The sequence below is a fragment of the Pleurodeles waltl genome, chromosome 3_1 (assembly GCF_031143425.1).
Source record: "Pleurodeles waltl isolate 20211129_DDA chromosome 3_1, aPleWal1.hap1.20221129, whole genome shotgun sequence".
NCBI classification, from domain to species: domain Eukaryota; kingdom Metazoa; phylum Chordata; class Amphibia; order Caudata; family Salamandridae; genus Pleurodeles; species Pleurodeles waltl.
Window position 1 is genome coordinate 1,606,140,292 of NC_090440.1, and position 18,334 is coordinate 1,606,158,625.

Below are 18,334 nucleotides of genomic sequence, written 5' to 3' on the forward strand. Positions count from 1 at the left end.
GCATGAGAGCAGCACCAGGATTGCATGGGGGGCCTGTGCTGGTATCCCAGGGATTGCCAGGACACCATCAGGAGCAGGAGAGAAGAGGAGCGAGGCAGCCAGCAGCTTCGGTGGCAGGGCAGGCGAGTAAAAAAAAAAGAAATTTCCCTAATCCCAACAGTCTTTTTTGGCACCTCCCATGACCAACTGCTCAGATTACCTCACTACCACCCGGCAAATGTGCCCCTACTCTCTCCATAACCTCCCTTTCCATTTGTTTTAAAAGCTCTTGTAAAGGCTGGCTTTATTAATTCACTCAGCTATCAACATAAAGTATAAATCTTTTCTTTGCAGCAGACGTATTGACCCTCTATGCTACTTTATGTGAGTCAAAGCTGTCACTAGACAAAACTCCTGTCTCTCTCTCCCTAGCAGGAACATTAATTAGAAGAGGTATCTTGACATTTTACTTGCTTCCTGAAGAAACTTTTCAGGAGGTGCTTTTAAGTCTCTAAATTATTCTTAAACACAGTGCCACCATGAGGTCAGTGCGTCACAAACCAGGTCAGCACCCAGTGCGGCCGCACCGCTTGCACCACCCTAAAGCTGTCCTTGTCCCCCATCCCCCCTCAACCTCCCTGCCCTCCCACTTGAGATTTGCGGCAGCCGCCACTGGTAACATTTTGATGTATTCTCAGGTCTACCATTCATGGTAGATCTGCAAATGTGTTAAAATCCATTGGTGGATGTGTAGGAACACCCATGCTCAACTCATGGAATGCCTTCCTGGGGAAATTGTGCTGCCTTGTGTTACTCGAGATTTACCAAACCACACAGTGCCACACAACATGGCCTTGCCTGGCTTGGTAAATCTCACTCTAGGTTTTGCGTCGCCCTGTGTCCCCTTGTGGGGTGCAAAGGTAACACCTTTGATAAATATGCTCCCTGTATCAATATGACTGTGCCAGTAAAAACAAATAAAAGATTAATACTCCCCAGGTCAAGCACCCAAACCATGTGTAAAATGAATACAGTGTCTTCCATATGAATTTAGCTTATGGGATAATTAAAGCTGAGGGTTAGTCTATGTATATTTGAAGTGAGAATATACAACGCAGTAACAATATTCTTCATTACACTGGCAAAATTTGTTTAGTTTCCTTTTGCATAATTACACACAGTTTTGGAAAAACTACATTAAATCGTGTGAAATTACACAAAATTAGCACTATATTTTAGTGCAAAATGCATCCTCATTACTTTGTGATAAAATACGGGCAAAAAACATGAGTGCCATGTACAATAGGCACTTGCGTTCTTTTGGTTTACGTTGTTCCTGTGCTCCCGCAATAGGATTTTTACCCAAATGGATATGAAATTATGTTTCATGGCATAATGGTGGAATTTTGTGCAACAAGCAAACTGTGAAGTGCCGGAAATTGTGCGCAATTACGCCTGCATAGTGAAATGTTGCTCATGGGACCTACTCCTTATTTAAATAAATTTAGTCACAAGTGTTGCAAATCATCTTATAGATGAGATTGTAAACGCATTACCCTCGCCACTTTAACAGAGATGACTATGAAAGCTGTTTCAAATATTTGTATGAAGAGGCATTGTTGTTTATTTAGTTTGCTTTTAAGTGTTGCCATTTTATCATTTATTCTCATTAATATTACTGTTATTGGAATCGTTTGTGAAACAACCTCTAATCTGGGTTTGAAGGCAGTTTACAGACTCAAATGTAAAAATATATATATATTGAAGACAAGAAAGATTTTTGCTTTTCTCATCCATTTCAGGTCCCACAGATTGGTCTGTGGACCTGAAGGCTTTGATTGGCAGTCCGCAAGAGGATATCACCTGTACAGGACTCAGTGGTCACTCCCCTATTCTGTAAACAAAAAAAGTAAAAGGGCCACCATGAGGTAATGGGAGCATCAACTGGCGAAGTCAATGATTGGATGCTGAGAAGGTCCACTGAGCCCCCATCGTGATTACTGAAGGAAAGGGATACTCCTCCCAGTAGCCACGATGTCACCTGCACAGATTAGTGTACATGAAATGTATCTCCTTAAGAGGGTCCCAGTTAAGAGGAAAAAAAACACAAGAAACCTCCTTGCCAATTTTGTAGCAAATGATCAAAGTTGAAGAATGATATTGAAATGATTAGCAAGGCACCACACTCTTCCTGACATTGTGGTAGAGAGATTAGCCAGGCAAAATACCAAAAGGTAGAATCCAGGAGAAGTTAGAACAAAGGGACACAAACATCAGGTCCAAAAGTAGTGAATAGGAAGCAAAGATCATCATGCAAAATCAGGGAACAAATGTGTTGCAACCCTTATTCCTCTTGTAACTTGCCTCAAATATATATGTTTCAAAGAGAAGCTGACATCACAGGAAAAGACTGTACTTCATCTAGTATTGGGAGTCTGAGATAACATCCTATGGACAGGCCGCCATTTTAGAAAGCGCACAGTTAGGGTTGCTGCATGTCCTCTCTGTTTGTAGAGCTCAGTGACAACACATCTGTAGGTCAGTATATAACAGTATTTTACAGGCTGTGATTTTCTTATTAGATGTGGTTTCTTAGTATGTTACTGTGAGAAAATGGACCATTATTTGTATGGCCTGTACAGGTAATGGATACATATACACCCTCTACTGGGAACCAAACACACCATTGTAGCTCTTGACTCCCAATGTAGTGAAGAGGAGCAGTCCAAGGCCTACTTAAGGGAGGCGGTAGGGGCTATGAATCATTCACTGGAATGCAGTAATAACATTCAGTAAATAATGGTCCAGTCTGTAACTTTCTTTAGGAAAGTAAAAGTATGTGTATTAAATACACACTACTCAAAACTATGTACTAATTTACAAACATACATATGCCTGGTGGAAATGCCTTTGGCAACATTACATTTGACCTCCACAGGGCCATGACCCTAAAATTCACAGTACACCCCCATTTATGTACAATATAACGCATAACTCTATATAGGGTGTCAGTTTACATTGGGTCAATGTTGTCACATTTCAAGGCTGGAACAACATGTTAGGGTAATACTTCATTCCATTACTGGCTTCAATAACCATAATCCCTTGACACCTATCATGAACAGTCAAGCATTGCAATCATGTGCCCACATTATCAGTACTAAACCATGACATCCTCTTCTGCACCTAATATGGGTCATCAGGCATTGAAATAAGGTGTTGCATCATCAGTAATAAAACATTGCATCCTCTCAGAAATATGAATTACTGTCAGCATTAACAACCCTTTAAATAAAGCATTGTTTTAGAAATCTTTTTAAAAAAGCATTGCTTAAACTGAAGGGGGCATATAGACTAAACTTTCACGCAATGCAGGGCAGCAAGCAAAGCTGCTGCAATGCATTGCGTAAAAGGGAGAGGACAGAAATGCTTCATGTTTATAAATATATGAAGCAATTCTTCTCTCTCCTTGTGCTGGTGCACTTCAGGCAGCCTAGCACCAATGCTGGGACCCTTGACCCACGATGTAAGGGTGCTTGTGCTGTAAGGGGAATTGTTTTGTGCAGGAAGGTATACTTTCCTGCACAAAAACAATCGCCTGAGACATTTTCCTCTTTCTATGTGTGCCTCAGTTTGCAGCACACATAGAAATAGGATATAACGAGGAGAGAAAAATATTTTTCTCCTCGTTATGTAATGCTCCAGGAGGCATAGCAATTTCGTGCAATCACAGGTTTACAAACCTTTGTAAATCTGGGATTGTGTGAAATCCATGGTTGGATGCATCGCAACACCCATGTTCAACCCATGGAATGCCTCCCAGAATGAAATGTAACACAATGCAGTGCGACCCACAGCATTGCATTACATTTTCTTTACAAAGCAAGGCAAGGCTGCGCCTTGGATGTGCCACAAAAGTGGTGTAACCAAGATGCAAAATGTTAGTAAATCTGACCCTTCGTGAATAATACTTTGAAAGAAAGCATTGCCAAACTGTCATGAAAAACACTTTTCAATAAAGCATTGGTCAAATCGTTATGACAACTATCTCTAAATAATGCAGCTCCTCTTTATGTTTTTCTATCCTGTCCCGTCACCCCACATGCCTTCTTTTTCTGATGGGGCAGCCCTGGGAGCCCACCCCCGGCTGCCCCACCGGCTCCCTGGGTGGCAGCACTTCCACATGCAACCATTGGAGCCAGCAGCACTCCTTTCCAGCTCACTCCTGCGGGCAGGGTTCTGCTTTCAGTGGTGGCCACCGCTCCCCCTAGACAAGTGAAAGGGAATCAGAGCAGGCTCACCACGGATGCAGCCCTGACAAGTACCATACATCAACTACTACACTAATGCATTTTACTATGGTGGTCCCCCATGAGGTCAGTGCGTCACAAACCAGGTCAGCACCTGGTGCGGCCGCACCGCTTGCACCACCCTAAAGCTGTCCTTGTCCCCCATCCCTTCTCAACCTCCCTGCCCTCCCACTTGAGATTTGCGGCAGCCGCCACTGGTAGCATTAAAATGCATTATCACACATTTTCAGCACCTTGAGCACCTGTGTGTGCTGAGCCTGGGTGAACTAATGTAGGTAGTTTACAGTTACTGCAAACATTGTGCTCGCACTGCATTATAGCAACGGAGAATGACTTTTGTAGCACTAAAAACACAGCAGATACACCCTCTTTGTGACTAGTGTTGCTTACGTTTTAGACAGTAAAGCAAGGTCGCAGTTTACCACGAAAGTCTAAGGCCTAAATTTAAGAGAAGCCAGCACCTCCTTGTGCCATATTAGTGTCCAATGAGGCCAAAATCGCGGCAGCACATCTACAAAGTGCATGCATAGTGACACTTTGTAAATATGGTGCAGCATTTTTGCCATTAAATCGCCACAATAGTGTCAATAAAATGACACTAATGTTGCGATATATGAAGAAAGTTGCTCCTAAATCCGCCCCTAAGAGTGTTCCTGAAGCTATTAAAGCTCTTCACTGGCTCTCCATCAAGCAGAGGACTCTTTTCAAAGTACTGTACCTAATGCACTGAACTTTTTATGATATAGAAAAGCCTTCGCTGGAAATTTAGGATCTATAGACTTTAAATGTTTCAGAATTCCTAGACTCCACAAACAGAGAACGGGAAGTAGGTCATTGGGAGTTGTGGGCCATACATGTTGGACTGCTTTCCCATGTTATGTTTAAGTACTACTGAATATCTGGTGTTCAGGAAAATGCCCAAACCTTTCTGTTTTGTTTGGGGCACTTTTTTCTGAAATATTAATATACATATATAATAGTATTCTACTTTGCACTCCTAGATACCGAGTTGTTGGTGATGATTCACACTTTATAAATTATGAAATAAAACAAAGGTCACAAATTATAAGCCAAAAAATTTAAAATTGACCAGTTATAGTTACTTCTGCAAACCACAATTCATTCATCAAATGGCATGCTGGTGTTCTTCCGAGCCTGTCGCTTGTCCTCCCAGCTCCACTAAAGAGTGCAGGATTTGTGGGTGCATGTGATTCCAGATGTAAAGGACATTTAAAACATCGGGTGAACTACAGAATACAGAATGTTGCGAAACTAGAAAGGCTATAAAAAGATATTAATAGGGTAAGCAAAAAGCAAGAAGCAAATCATTATCAACTACATAAAAACAACAAATGAATGGACAGTAAAATGGAAACTGATGTAAAATGAGCCTGTAGGAAAGTGCCTTTTTTGACATGGTCACCCCACAACTTGTGGCCTGTTTTCTGGTGCAATTTTGACTGAAAGTGCACTGGATCCCTACTAAACAGGTCCCCAGGGCCAGATCTCTTTCCCTAAAACTTCACAGTGGTTTTCCCAACTGGGAAACCTTTTGCACCACTATAAGTCCCTAGTAAGTGGTGCCCCTGGTACCTAGGGCATAGAGTACTAAAGAAAGGCCCTTCGGGGCTGCAGCACAACTTGTGCCACCCTCAGAGACCCCGTCACTAAGTGCACACAGTGCTGCTTTTGTAGGCTGCATGCCTTGGTGCAGAACGAAAATGAAAACACGACATGGCACACAGCCTATGCGCCCTGTCGACTTTGCACTGCATGCAATACGTGTAGGTCACCCCTCTAGGAGGCCTTCAAGCTCTAAAGGCAGGATGCATTATACTACATGTGAGGACATACCTGCATGAGCAGATATGCCCCTGCTATGTCTTTGTCAATTCTCAGACATAGTAATTGAACGGTGAAGCAATTTTAAGTACAAATAGTGGACACTGGTCATTACAAGTTCTCCAGCTACATGATGGCTTCACTGACAATAGGGATGTTTGGTATCAAACATTTTGTATTAATAAACTCTCACTGAATCCAGTGATGGATTTATCATTACATGCACTCAGAGGGCACCTTAGAGGTGACCCCTGAAAAACCTACCAACACCTAGCATGGGCACTGACTGGTCAAAACCAGTACAGGCACCTTCAGACAGAGCTCTAGCCCCCTGAGCTGAGGGCCAATGCTCTTGAGGGCTCAGAATAAAGGCCAGCTTTGGGCAGAGGTGTGACCTCCTCTCCCAGGCAGGATGGACCTTCCAGGGCAGGGAGCTTTGAAATGTGACCCAGGCCTATCCAAATGGTGGCAGAGTCTGACCCCCTGTTCCTGAGCCCATTTTTGGTGGCAGGACTGGCAGGAAAATTAGGTAAATTAGGAGGAGTGACAGTCCCACCGCTAGGGTGGACAAGCTGAAGCGGACACTACTTTTTAAATTCCATCTTGCATGGAAGAAATTATGCCACTTGGGTTAGGGCTATGCCACTTCCCAAAGGAAGTGGCCATTGGAAGGGTTTAGTCAACCTAACGGTGAGAACCCTATTGGCTAGTACCTGGCACTCCTTGTAATACCCCTAAATTCAGTATTAATGTGGCATCCATGAGCTATAGAATCAGATTCCTGTCAACCTAAGAAGAACTGGACAAAACAGAAGGTGCCCAGCAGAGAAGACTGAAGCCACCACCACCTGACTTGGTCCCAGTACTACTTGCCTGTCCGCAGCCTTCAAAAACCTGCTCCCAGAAGACAACTGTCCTGCAGCCCAGAAACCTCCAAAGCCTTGGGAGGACTGCCTTCCCTCAATAAAGGCCAAGAACCTCTATGGACAGTGAACTTGCCCAGAAGCAATCATCTCCAAAGAAGAAGAAATCTGTCCGGGGAACCGTGAAACTGCTGCCTGGAACCGCCTCTGCACCTGACACCCGGGCCCAAGTCCAGATGGCCCATCAGTCAAGTGAAGATTCCCCAGAGCTTCTGACCAAGGATCCACCATGGGCTGACCCCTGCCAGACTCCACAGTGATGCCTGCAGCCTAAATCCAAGTTCTCCCCCTGACTGTGACCTGCTTGGTAAGCTGTCTCTGACACCAAAAGAAACCCCTGCACTCTCAACCCCTGGGCCTTGGGAAGCTGAACCGTCAGTGTCCCTACAATCCATGGCATCTCAACTTACCTGGACACCTGTGGGTTGACCTCTCCTGGTCTCCTGGCCAGAGTCTGCAGTCCGTTTCTGAAAGTCATCTCTTCCATTGAATAACATTGGGCGCCAGACACTGTGTTGGCACTCTGTATTCAGCCGCCCCTGTACCTCTGAGGGTGTAAGTTTGGTCCTGCCTTGTGCCCCCCACAACGCTTGCCTCAACCCCCAGAGACCAACCTCTGACAACACTTGTACTTAGCTTGGAGCAGCACATGTTCATCCCCCCCGACTCCAATGATTAACATTGGGCACTGACTCTGACTGTGACCTCTGCACCCCACCGCCCCCATGCTGCTGGAGGTGCACTCCTGATACCAATCCAAACCTTGCCAGGCACCAGTCTAAAACCCAGAAGACTGGGTTTGTAAGTGTGTACTTACCTGTGAAACTACATCCTTGTTTTCCTCCCATAGGTTAACATTGAAGACTCTGAAAATTGCACTTGTCGATTTTTTAAACAGCAAAGTATTTTTAATGTAAAAACTGCTTACCTTAAAATGAAATTGTTAGAAATGGGGTCTTTGGTTGGCAGTCAGGTTAACCCCTGTCCAAGCAAGGACCCTCACTCTAGTCAGGGTAAAAGAGAATCATCCTCAGCTAAACCCTGCTCACTCCCTTGGTAGATTGGCACGAACAATAGGCTTAACTTCAGAGTGCTAAGTGTAAAGTATTTGTACCAACACAAACAGTAACTTAATGAAAACACTACAAAATGACACAACACATGTTTAGAAAAATAGAAAATATTTATCTAAACAAAACAAGATCAAAACAACAAAAATCCACAATAAACAATTCAAGTTATCAATTAAAAAACAAAAAGAGTCTTCATGGAAATGTACCTGGGTGCATCAAAAATAACCCCGCACGGGTGAGTGTACGTCAAAAAAGGGCTTGCGATGCGTCAATATCACTTATGAGCGAGACCGTGCGTCGTTTCTCCTTCAGTCGAGTCAACATGCGTTGTTTCTTCTCTCTGCAGGAGAGTGATGCGTCGATTCAAACCTCACTTACAGGTCCGGGCACGCCTTGCGTTGTTTTTACACACCCAACGATGTTTGCGTCGGAAATCCTGCCGCACGATGAGCCGAAAACCACGCAGCGCGGGTTGCGATCTCACCAGCCTCCTTCAGCGATGCTGCGCGCCGTTTCTCCAGCCATGTGCGTTGATCTTTCAGTCGCGCTGCAGGCGAGTGTCGATTTTCAGCCACAAAGCCAGCGGCATGTCAAATTTTCAGCCGCGGATCGGAGTTGCGTCGATCTTTTCCCCGTATGGCGGTCGATTCGTGGATTTCTTACTCTTGGCCTGACAGCTTCTCCTTTCAGGGTCCCAGGAACTGGATGGGCACCACTTGGCAGAGTAGGAGTCTCAGCATAGGCTCCAGGTGCTGGCAGAGAGAAATCTTTGCTGTCCCTGAGACTTCAAACAACAGGAGGCAAGCTCTAATCAAAGCCCTTGGAGAGTTCTTCACAAGAAGGAAGGCACACAAAGTCCAGTCTTTGTCCTCTAGCACAGGCAGAAGCAGCAACTGCAGGATAGCTCTAGAAAGCACAGTCACAGACAGGACAGCTCTTCTTTCTCAGGTCATCAGCTCTCCTCCAGCAGAGGTTCCTTTGGTTTCCAGAAGTGTTCTAAAGTCTGTGGTTTTGGGTGCCCTTCTTATATTCATGTTGCCCTTTGAAGTAGGCTTACTTCAAAGAAAAGTCTCTCTTGTTTGTGAAATCCTGCCTTGCCCTTGCCAGGCCCCAGATACACACCAGGGGGTTGGAGACTGCATTGTGTGAGGGCAGGCACAGCCCTTTCAGGTGTGAGTGACCACTCCTCCCCTCCCTCCTAGCACAGATGGCTCATCTGGAAATGTAGACTACACCCCAGCTCCATTTGTGTCACTGTCTAGTGAGAGGTGCAACCCGCCCAACTGTCAAACTGACCCAGACAGGGAATCCATAAACAGAGTCACAGAAATGGTTTAAGCAAGAAAATGCTCACTTTCTAAAAGTGGCATTTTCAAACACACAATCTAAAATCATCTTTACTAAAAGATGTATTTTTAAATTGTGAGCTCAGAGACCCCAAACTACACATATCTATCCGCTCCCAAAGGGAATGTACATTTTAATCATATTTAAAGGTAGCGCCATGAGAGGGACAGGCCTTGCAACAGTGAAAAACAAATGTAGCAGTATTTCACTGTTAGGACATATAAAACCTATTACTATGGGGGTCATTCTGAGTTTGGCGGGCGGCGGTCGCCGCCCGCCAAACTTACTCCGCCGAATGACCGCTCCGCGGTCATAAGACCGCAGGGGCCATTCAGACTTTTCCGCTGGGCCGGCGGGTGCCCGCCAAGGGAGCGCCCGCCGGCCCAGCGGGAAAGGCCCTGCAACACAGAAGCCGGCTCCGAATGGAGCCGGCGGTGTTGCAGGGGTGCGACGGGTGCAGTTGCACCCGGCAGACAGTGAAAATTATGCTGGGGCCCTGTGAGGGGGCCCCTGCACTGCCCATGCCAGTGGCATGGGCAGTGCAGGGGCCCCCTGGGGCCCCATGACACCCGTTCCCGCCATCCTGTTCCTGGCGGTAAAAACCGCCAGAAACAGGGTGGCAGGAAGGGGGTCGGAATCTCCATGGCAGCGCTGCTTGCAGCGCCGCCATGGAGATTCAGCCCAGCCAGGGGAAATCCGGCGGGAAACCGCCGGATCCCCTTTTCTGACCGCAGCTTTACCGCCGCGGTCAGAATGGGCACTGAAGCACCGCCAGCCTGTTGGCGGTGCTTCCGTTGCCCGTGGCCCTGGCGGTTTAGGACCGCCAGGGTCAGAATGAGGGCCTATATGTCCTACCTTAACCATACACTGCAACCTGCCCTTGGGGCTACCTAGGGCCTACCTTAGGGGTGTCTTACATCTAAGAAAAGGGAAGGTTTAGGCCTGGCAAGTGGGTACACTTGCCAAGTTCAATTTACAGTTTAAAACTGCACACTCAGACACTGCAGTGGCAGGTCTGAGACATGTTTACAGAGCTACTAATGTGGGTGGCACAACCAGTGCTGCAGGCCCACTAGTAGCATTTGATTTACAGGCCCTGTGCACCTCTAGTGCACTGTACCAGGGACTTACCAGTAAATCAAATATGCCAATCGTGGATGAACCAATCACATACACATTTGGTATAGGAGCACCTGCACTTTAGCACGGGTTAGCAGTGGTAAAGTGCCCAGAGTAACAAAAACTGCAAAAACAGAGTCCAGCACACATCAACAACCTGGGAAACAGAGGCAAAACGTTACGGGAGACCATGCCAAGGATGAAAAGTCTAACAGAAGTTCTTTAGTTCAAAGCATTTCTAAAAGCAACTGTTGTTTTTCTAAATAGGTCTCAGATTTATTCTTTGAGCGTGTGTCTCATTTATTGCCTCTGTGAGTGCAACAAATGCTTAAAACAACTCCTTGATAAGCTTAAATGCTCGCCCACACTGCCACAAAAAGAGCACTAGACCTATCTAGTTCTACCTCTGCAAACCTCTGGGGATCTACTGGACTCTCTGCACAATGTACTTCCTTTTAGTACACTATATAGAGAGCCAGCTTCCTACAGAACCACAGACACCAGGTAAAGCGACAGCTCAACTGTCAAAAACGACGACTTATGAGAAATCAAGTGTTGCCAAATCACGGTTTTGCCAATCAACGCCATGTCAATTTTACAGGGACTGGTGGAAAGCATGTCCAAAATAGATAAGCAGTGTATCTAGAAATGCACTTTATTAAATATTACAGTGCATTCTAAAGCAATACCAGGAACAAATGTTAAATTGTTTTCACTTTCACAGTAACAGAACGAAAATACTTACACTTCTGTGCTGAGAGTAGTTGCTCTTGTAACTGCAATCACAACGATTGCACTCGTTAGAAATAGAGAAATAAAAGACACCTGGAAGAAATAGCAAAACACATTAGAGCAATACCCTTGCTATGAAATAATATTTATGTTTTTCATTCTTGAGTAGTATGTGATCAGTGCTGTCAACCCACGAAGAAGGACATCTTTTTTTTAATTCATCCCATTTTCATAAAAGGAAAATGGGATGTGTTTAAAAAACACGAAATGAAAAAGTTTCCAAACATTATTGAATAAAGTGCAGTCTGGAGGGAGACACCAGCACGGTTATATTAACATTACCATGTCCGTTGCACATTATACCATGCGTTTCACAAGAGTTGTGAGCTTTTGGCACAGTTTTGCAGAAATGTGTCAAGATCAGTTACAAAACACTAGTATACGTACACTATGGGGGTCATTCTGACCCTGGCGGTAATTACCGCCAGGGCAGAGGTTGGCGGTAGCACCGCCAACAGGCTGGCGGTGCTCTGCCGGGCATTCTGACTGTGGCGGTACAGCCGCGGCCAGAAGCGGAAAGCCGGCGGTGTACCACCGACTTTCCGCTGCCCATGGGAATCCGACATGGCGGCGCAGCTTGCTGCGCCGCCATGGGGATTCTGACACCCCATACCGCCATCCTGTTCCTGGCGGGTCGCCCGCCAGGAACAGGATGGCGGTATTGGGTGTCGAGGGGCCCCCGTAAGAGGGCCCCACAAAGATTTCCACTGTCTGCTTTGCAGACAGTGAAAATCGCGACGGGTGCCACTGCATCCGTCGCACCCCTTCAACTCCGCCGGCTCAATTCTGAGCCAGCTTCCTTGTTGACGGGGCTTTCCCGCTGGGCCGGCCGGCGGTCTTCTGGCGGTCGCCCGCCGGCCCCGCGGGAAAGCCAGAATGACCGCCGCGGTCTTTCGGCGGGAACCGCTTGGCGGGCGGCGACCGCCGACCGCCGCGGTCAGAATCACCCCCTATATTTGTTCACATTAGACAGTCTGATGACTGCTGATGCTATACAACATTAATTTCAATTTACACCTAATCATGTTTATGTGTGATTCTGTAAGTGGATTCTAAGAGTAACTATAACTTGCGCCCTAAGGTAACTGTAACTCGCACCCCTGCCTTGCAGTTTGTTTGTCAAACGTTTTACTGCAAATATTACATTGATATTATCAATGATGTGATCAAAGGTGTTATGAGTGCCGTAATTAGTAGGGTAATTAGCAGTGCATGGTGAGGGCGCGAGTTATAGTTACTTCAGGGCACAAGTTATAGTTACTTGAAATAACTCTACCTATCAATTCAGAACCTAACTATAACGTTCCCGTAATGTTTGGCGCATTGAAAATGATGTAAGCCCCGGGGAGGTTACTGTCCCCAGGGCTCGGGGGGTCGGAGGCCCCGCATTTGATTAAAGATTTGCCCTGGGAGTGGGTGGCCCGAGGGGCTGACGCCCTCCACATCTGAATAAAGATTAGACCGTGGAGGTGTCGGTCCACCCCACATTGAAAATTATGTAAGTGAGGTGGTGGTCTCCGGGGCTGTGGGGGGGCCAGGTAACCCAACCACAATTGAGTAGTGATTGTGCCCCGGGAGGTGGCGGGGCCCGGGGCTGCAGTAGTGGCAGACGGCCCCCGCATTCAAAATTTCAATGCACTGAGGACCTGGCCCACCCAGGGGCTTCAATGAAACAAGTGCTGGAGCCTGTGCTTGTTTTTTATAAAATATTTGATGCGGATTTGCTACTCCAATGCAATTTCACTACAAAATGGTTTTTTTAAAGTGCTTTTAGACCTGGTGGGGTCCCTCTCGGACCCCAGCACAAGAGCTAAGGGGTCAGGGTGTCCCTACCCTGGCCCTTTTTCTTTCTTTTTAAAGTTTTTTCTAGGACTTGGCTGAAGCTTAGTCCCAAGGTAGCAGCCAACACTTCCTTGTTGAGGTGTTGGCAGCCAATCAGATCTCAGGACGAGATCGGGAGAGCTCACAAATCCTGTGCGTCCCTATATATATTATTTTTGATTTTCTTTAATTTACCACCAAATTACAAAAAGGTAGCTTTCTGGACCAAGAGCTATTTTTCTGCCAAATTTAGTGTAATTCCATCCAGTGTTCGGGCACTTTTGTTGTTGAAAATCCCAATGGAAGAATGCATGGGGAAAAAGCATTTTGTAAGCAAGGTAGTGGTCCTCTTTTTCTCAGCCCCCACTTGACGGATCACTTCAAAACTTTCCAGACAGCAGCTGACATAAACTTTGAATTTTCTTTTGGAACATTTTGTGAAGTTTTGTCAACCCGCGACAAAGATATAGGCAAGTAAAAACTATTTTTATATAGAAACTAGGTCCTAACTATGACTACTAGGAGAAATATATATCTATATGATATGCTCGCCCCTCCATCGCCTCCCCATTGCTGGCACTACATCCACTCATCAACAATGAGTGGCAGAGGAAATGGTGTAATCTAGAGACTGCAACAGTAGAGAAAGGCACAATGGAGATCGTGGCCAGTTAGGAGATGGAAGTCCACGCATTAAGGGTCTCTTGGAAAGGCCTGCACCAGGCAGGGACCTGTAAGCTGATGGAGGGCAAATTCTCCTTTCAGATCACAGCTCACTCTGACAGAGCCCCTTCCTCTTTCACACACCCACCCAGGGCACCTGAAACTAATTAATAATCAGGGTTAAAATCTATAAACAAGGCACAGCCACAAAGAGTAGTTTGTCATCAACCTCCTCAGTACGAAGGATGAATGGCGGTAAGACTGCTTTTGTTGACCAGACCTGTTCCTGCTTTGCTGCCTGGACTGTTTATGTATTTAGACTTTGCACTGCTATTGTTCCAGTTTCTGCTTTACATTCCTACTTCTTCAAGGAGAGTTCCTTAGCCTCTTGTTCCCCCCACCTGTTATGGACCCCCTTCCCTGTTTCCCATTATTTTGACATATTTGTACTCCTTATTCTTGTTAACTATCCTAGGGGGGTCTCTCCGACTCCTTATACTGACTTTGTCTTTTACAAGCTTACAAACTCCAAAGGGATTTCTCACTATTTCTTGGAGGTCAGTGTTGGAGTTTCAGTTATCAGCAGCCATGTCTTCTAGATCAAGTAGTTCACTTGGGAAGTGTTGCATTACCAAGAACATACACTATTTCACTTGTCTCATTTCAGCTACTGTGTTATTACTGTCACCGGTTTCCCTTTGCATATGGGCAACTCATGAGGGATGGTACATCTGTCTCCAGCCACCAGATACTAATCATTACCATAACTAAAGAGACACTCTTCTGATGTGGGGTGATACACAAAAATCAAAATCAATATGGATGATTCTTTATAAGCCTTGAAAGGTTGTGGTGTGATTTAATACAATCATCTTGGAAACCATAAATGAATAACATTGGAAGTACAGCAGCATGGGGAGGGCCACTTCTCTGCTTTTCCCCAGGTATTCTGACACCGAATTGAAGTGGTCAAATGATGGATGATAGCTGTCTCTTTAACCTGTTCCTGTTTCTTTTCATATCCCCATACTCAAGGGAAGCAAGACAGTCTCAGTGGAACGTTTGTGCTACCATCTCCTGCATTCTGTGTCAGCACAGGTCTCCACAGACCCAGGTTGACAGTGGAATATTGTCTGCGCTGAGACTGTGGCTTTGAGTGGCAATCCAAGGTGGTGAGCATGGCTAGCAGAATATTTTAAATTGTTGTTCTTGGTAGGGGTAGAAGAAGGAAATGCTGAGGGTTGTGAGGAGAATGGTAGTGTACCAGGTACTTTCATTTTTATTATTTGGGTGAGAGAAGAGAGCGTCATACTGAAGATGGTGTGAGTGGATAGCAGGGAACCATATTATATCATTTGTGAATATTTGGGAAGGGGTGAATAATGCTGCCTAGTGTGTGGAAGGAAGGATGCCAAGGATTTATTTTTGAGTGTGAGAAGGACAGAGGCAGGTTGGAGTGGTTGGCAGGGCACAAAGAACGATTTTTATTGCATACTCAACATGAGAATGGGAGTCTGAGGGAATCAAGGCTGTGTTGTGCACGAGCCCAACATGTGTCTTCTACCATACAGTGGCGTAGCGTGGGGGGTGCAGGGGGGGCCGGCCGCACCGGGCGCAACATCTTGGAAGAGACTAAATCCACGGGTTAGGGGGCGCAAATTACTTGCCTTGCCCCGGGTGCTGACAACCCACGCTACGCCACTGCTACCATACACTGCTGATTTTCGAAAAGTAAAAAGGATTCGAAAGGCAAATTAATTTTCTAACAAAATTGTAGGTGGGTAACTGTGAATAAAGGTGATTTGCACCCTTAGGATTCTGTGTGACATCACAAATAATTCGAGCGTCATTCCTATTTTTTATTCACTGACCCTACGAACCTCTTATTGGAAAATACAACATTATTCAGTTTTCAGTATATAATGTTTCCTTTATTGCTAATAAGCATTAAAACACAAAATTTGGATTGAAATACACAAATATTCTGCATCAAGTAAACACTTCTCTTACAATTCTCTTTTTCAATGTAAACACTACATATTTTAACCGAAAACACACAGGCAAATGGGACATTGATAATATTACCTTTCCTAGCTTTGCTACATCACGAGAAAGAGACACTGGGAAGGTAAACATAGTGGTGACTGCCATAATAACGAAGTGACGATCTGTGAGGATATTGGCAGTATCAACTAAAAGAAAAAATACAGGTCTAAAAATGAAGAAGAGAGTACAAGGGAGAGTTCGAAAAATACCAATACCTGACAAAACCAGAAAAAGCAATCAGAAACAAGTGACACCTAAATATACATCAGGAGACATCAATAGCAACAATTTGAATCCAAATATTTTTGTAGGGTGACTATATTCATTTATATCATGTTATATTGCGAGTTTGTTTTTAAATAAAGCACTTTCAGCACTCATTGGCACCTTAGAACTTTTACTTGCAGATATATGTGTTTGTGGGGTCAGTATTCCCATGAAGGATCATCTGCAGGGCTGTCTGTGAATAGTAAATGCCTGTTTTGTGTAAAATGTTAGGTTTTCATAGTTAAGTGTTGTTCTAAACGGGATATTAGAAATATACCTTCTAACTACCTGTTTCTCACACCTTCCAAAAAGGAGATGCTAAAGTACTACTAAAGTATACGTGATAAATACTCATTGACCTATCAACAAAGGGGGTCATTCTGACCCTGGCGGCCGGTGACCACCAGGGTCACCGACCACGGGAGCACCGCCAACAGGCTGGCGGTGCTCCCGAGGGCATTCTGACCGCGGCGGTTCAGCCGCGGTCAGAAAGGGTAAACCGGCGGTCTCCCGCCGGTTTACCGCTGCCCCATTGAATCCTCCATGGCGGCGGAGCGCTCTCCGCCGCCATGGGGATTCAGACACCCCCTACCGCCATCCTGTTCATGGCGGGAAACCCGCCATGAACAGGATGGCGGTAGGGGGTGCCGCGGGGCCCCTGGGGGCCCCTGCAGTGCCCATGACAATGGCATGGGCACTGCAGGGGCCCCCGTAAGAGGGCCCCGCAAAGTATTTCAGTGTCTGCTTTGCAGACACTGAAATACGCGACGGGTGCAACTGCACCCGTCGCACCCCTGCAACTACGCCGGCTCATTTCTGAGCCGGCGTCCTCGTTGCAGGGGCATTTCTGCTGGGCCGGCGGGCGCTCTTTTGGAGAGCGCCCGCCGGCCCAGCGGAAATGTCTGAATGGCCGCCGCGGTCTTTTGACCGCAGTGCGGTCATTCGGCGGCGGAACCTTGGCGGACGGCCTCCGCCGTCCGCCAAGGTCTGAATCACCCCCAAAATGTCTTTCACCCATTCAAAATCAGAAATTGAAAAAAAGAAACATAAATTATGCACCTTTAAAAAATCTGGTTAATTCAAATAAAAACCCTACATATTCAAGTTTAACATTTGAATCCTTTATATTATTTGCCATTTAATTTAGGGCCTTGTTATTTTCTTACTGGAGATACCAAAACCATTTTAAGTTGCTCATATCTCCCATGGTTCCTAAGAACCTGTTTTTTGTTTCAGGATTCATTTTCATGTCCCAGAGTCTCTTCTCAGCAAAATGAATGACAACTATTTAGAAAGTCCCTCCTCTGCTCAATTCCATGTCAGCCTCCCCAGACTGATTTGCAAGAGGTATCTCATTACTTGCTGAAGCAAAGTCATCTTTCATGCACCTTTGCCAGAGTTTGCATGTACGGTTGCTGGATGTTTAGCATATTATAGATGCTCTTCCAAACCAGATGTGCTAATTATTTTAAATTTCCTCTTGTTTGTGCAGCGCTTGTACTTATAATTTTGCTCTCTGTTTGTGGTGTTCAGCTTCAGCGGACTTTCTAGACCTATATATCAGAGATTCCTGTTTTGATGCTATGACCACTATGGAAGGTGTTCCAAAGTTTTGTTGTCATCACATGTTTTGTGATTTTAAGAGATTGTACTACTGAATATTGAGGATATGAATATCATGGACAAATTATCAAAGACCAAAATATCAAAAGGCAAGCGCATGTAGAGGGACTGTGGATTTTCCTGTGTCCGATATTCAGGCTGCGCACCATTTTAAGAGGTTGTCTTCACATCTTCTGTATTCCATGCTGTGCAGTTCTGCACCCTCTCTTTAGTAGACATATATATCAAGTCAGGGCAAGGGCTACCGAAGGAATGCTCTTTGTCAACATCATCTTGGTTGAGGATGGGAGAGCTGCGGTGGTCCTTTTGGATCTTTCTGCAGCTTTTGATACAGTAAGCTTAGGAAGATTAGGAACGCCAGCCTCAGGTATATTAGGTCCCTGGAACGAGCTAAAAAAAGCTGGGAACATGAGATTTGGCAGAGGCTGTTGGATGCAGTTAAGAACCGAGATGATGGTTCCTTTTGGAGGTTGTTGGCTTGTAGATCAAGAGGGGGCAATGATAATATAAGCATGTACATTGAGCCTGA

General features: G+C 45.5%; 1 protein-coding gene across 1 annotated transcript in view; it reads right to left on the minus strand.

Annotated features, from left to right (window-relative positions):
* The window catches only part of SLC38A11 (solute carrier family 38 member 11), a 454,649-nt gene that overhangs the window by 307,751 nt on the left and 128,564 nt on the right, over positions 1 to 18,334 (minus strand). Inside the window, exons 5-6 of the mRNA XM_069221362.1 lie at positions 15,955 to 16,061; positions 11,339 to 11,418 (exon numbers count right to left, since the gene is read on the minus strand). Coding sequence (XP_069077463.1) covers positions 11,339 to 11,418; positions 15,955 to 16,061 — 187 coding nt within the window. The remainder of the gene's footprint in view (positions 1 to 11,338; positions 11,419 to 15,954; positions 16,062 to 18,334) is intronic.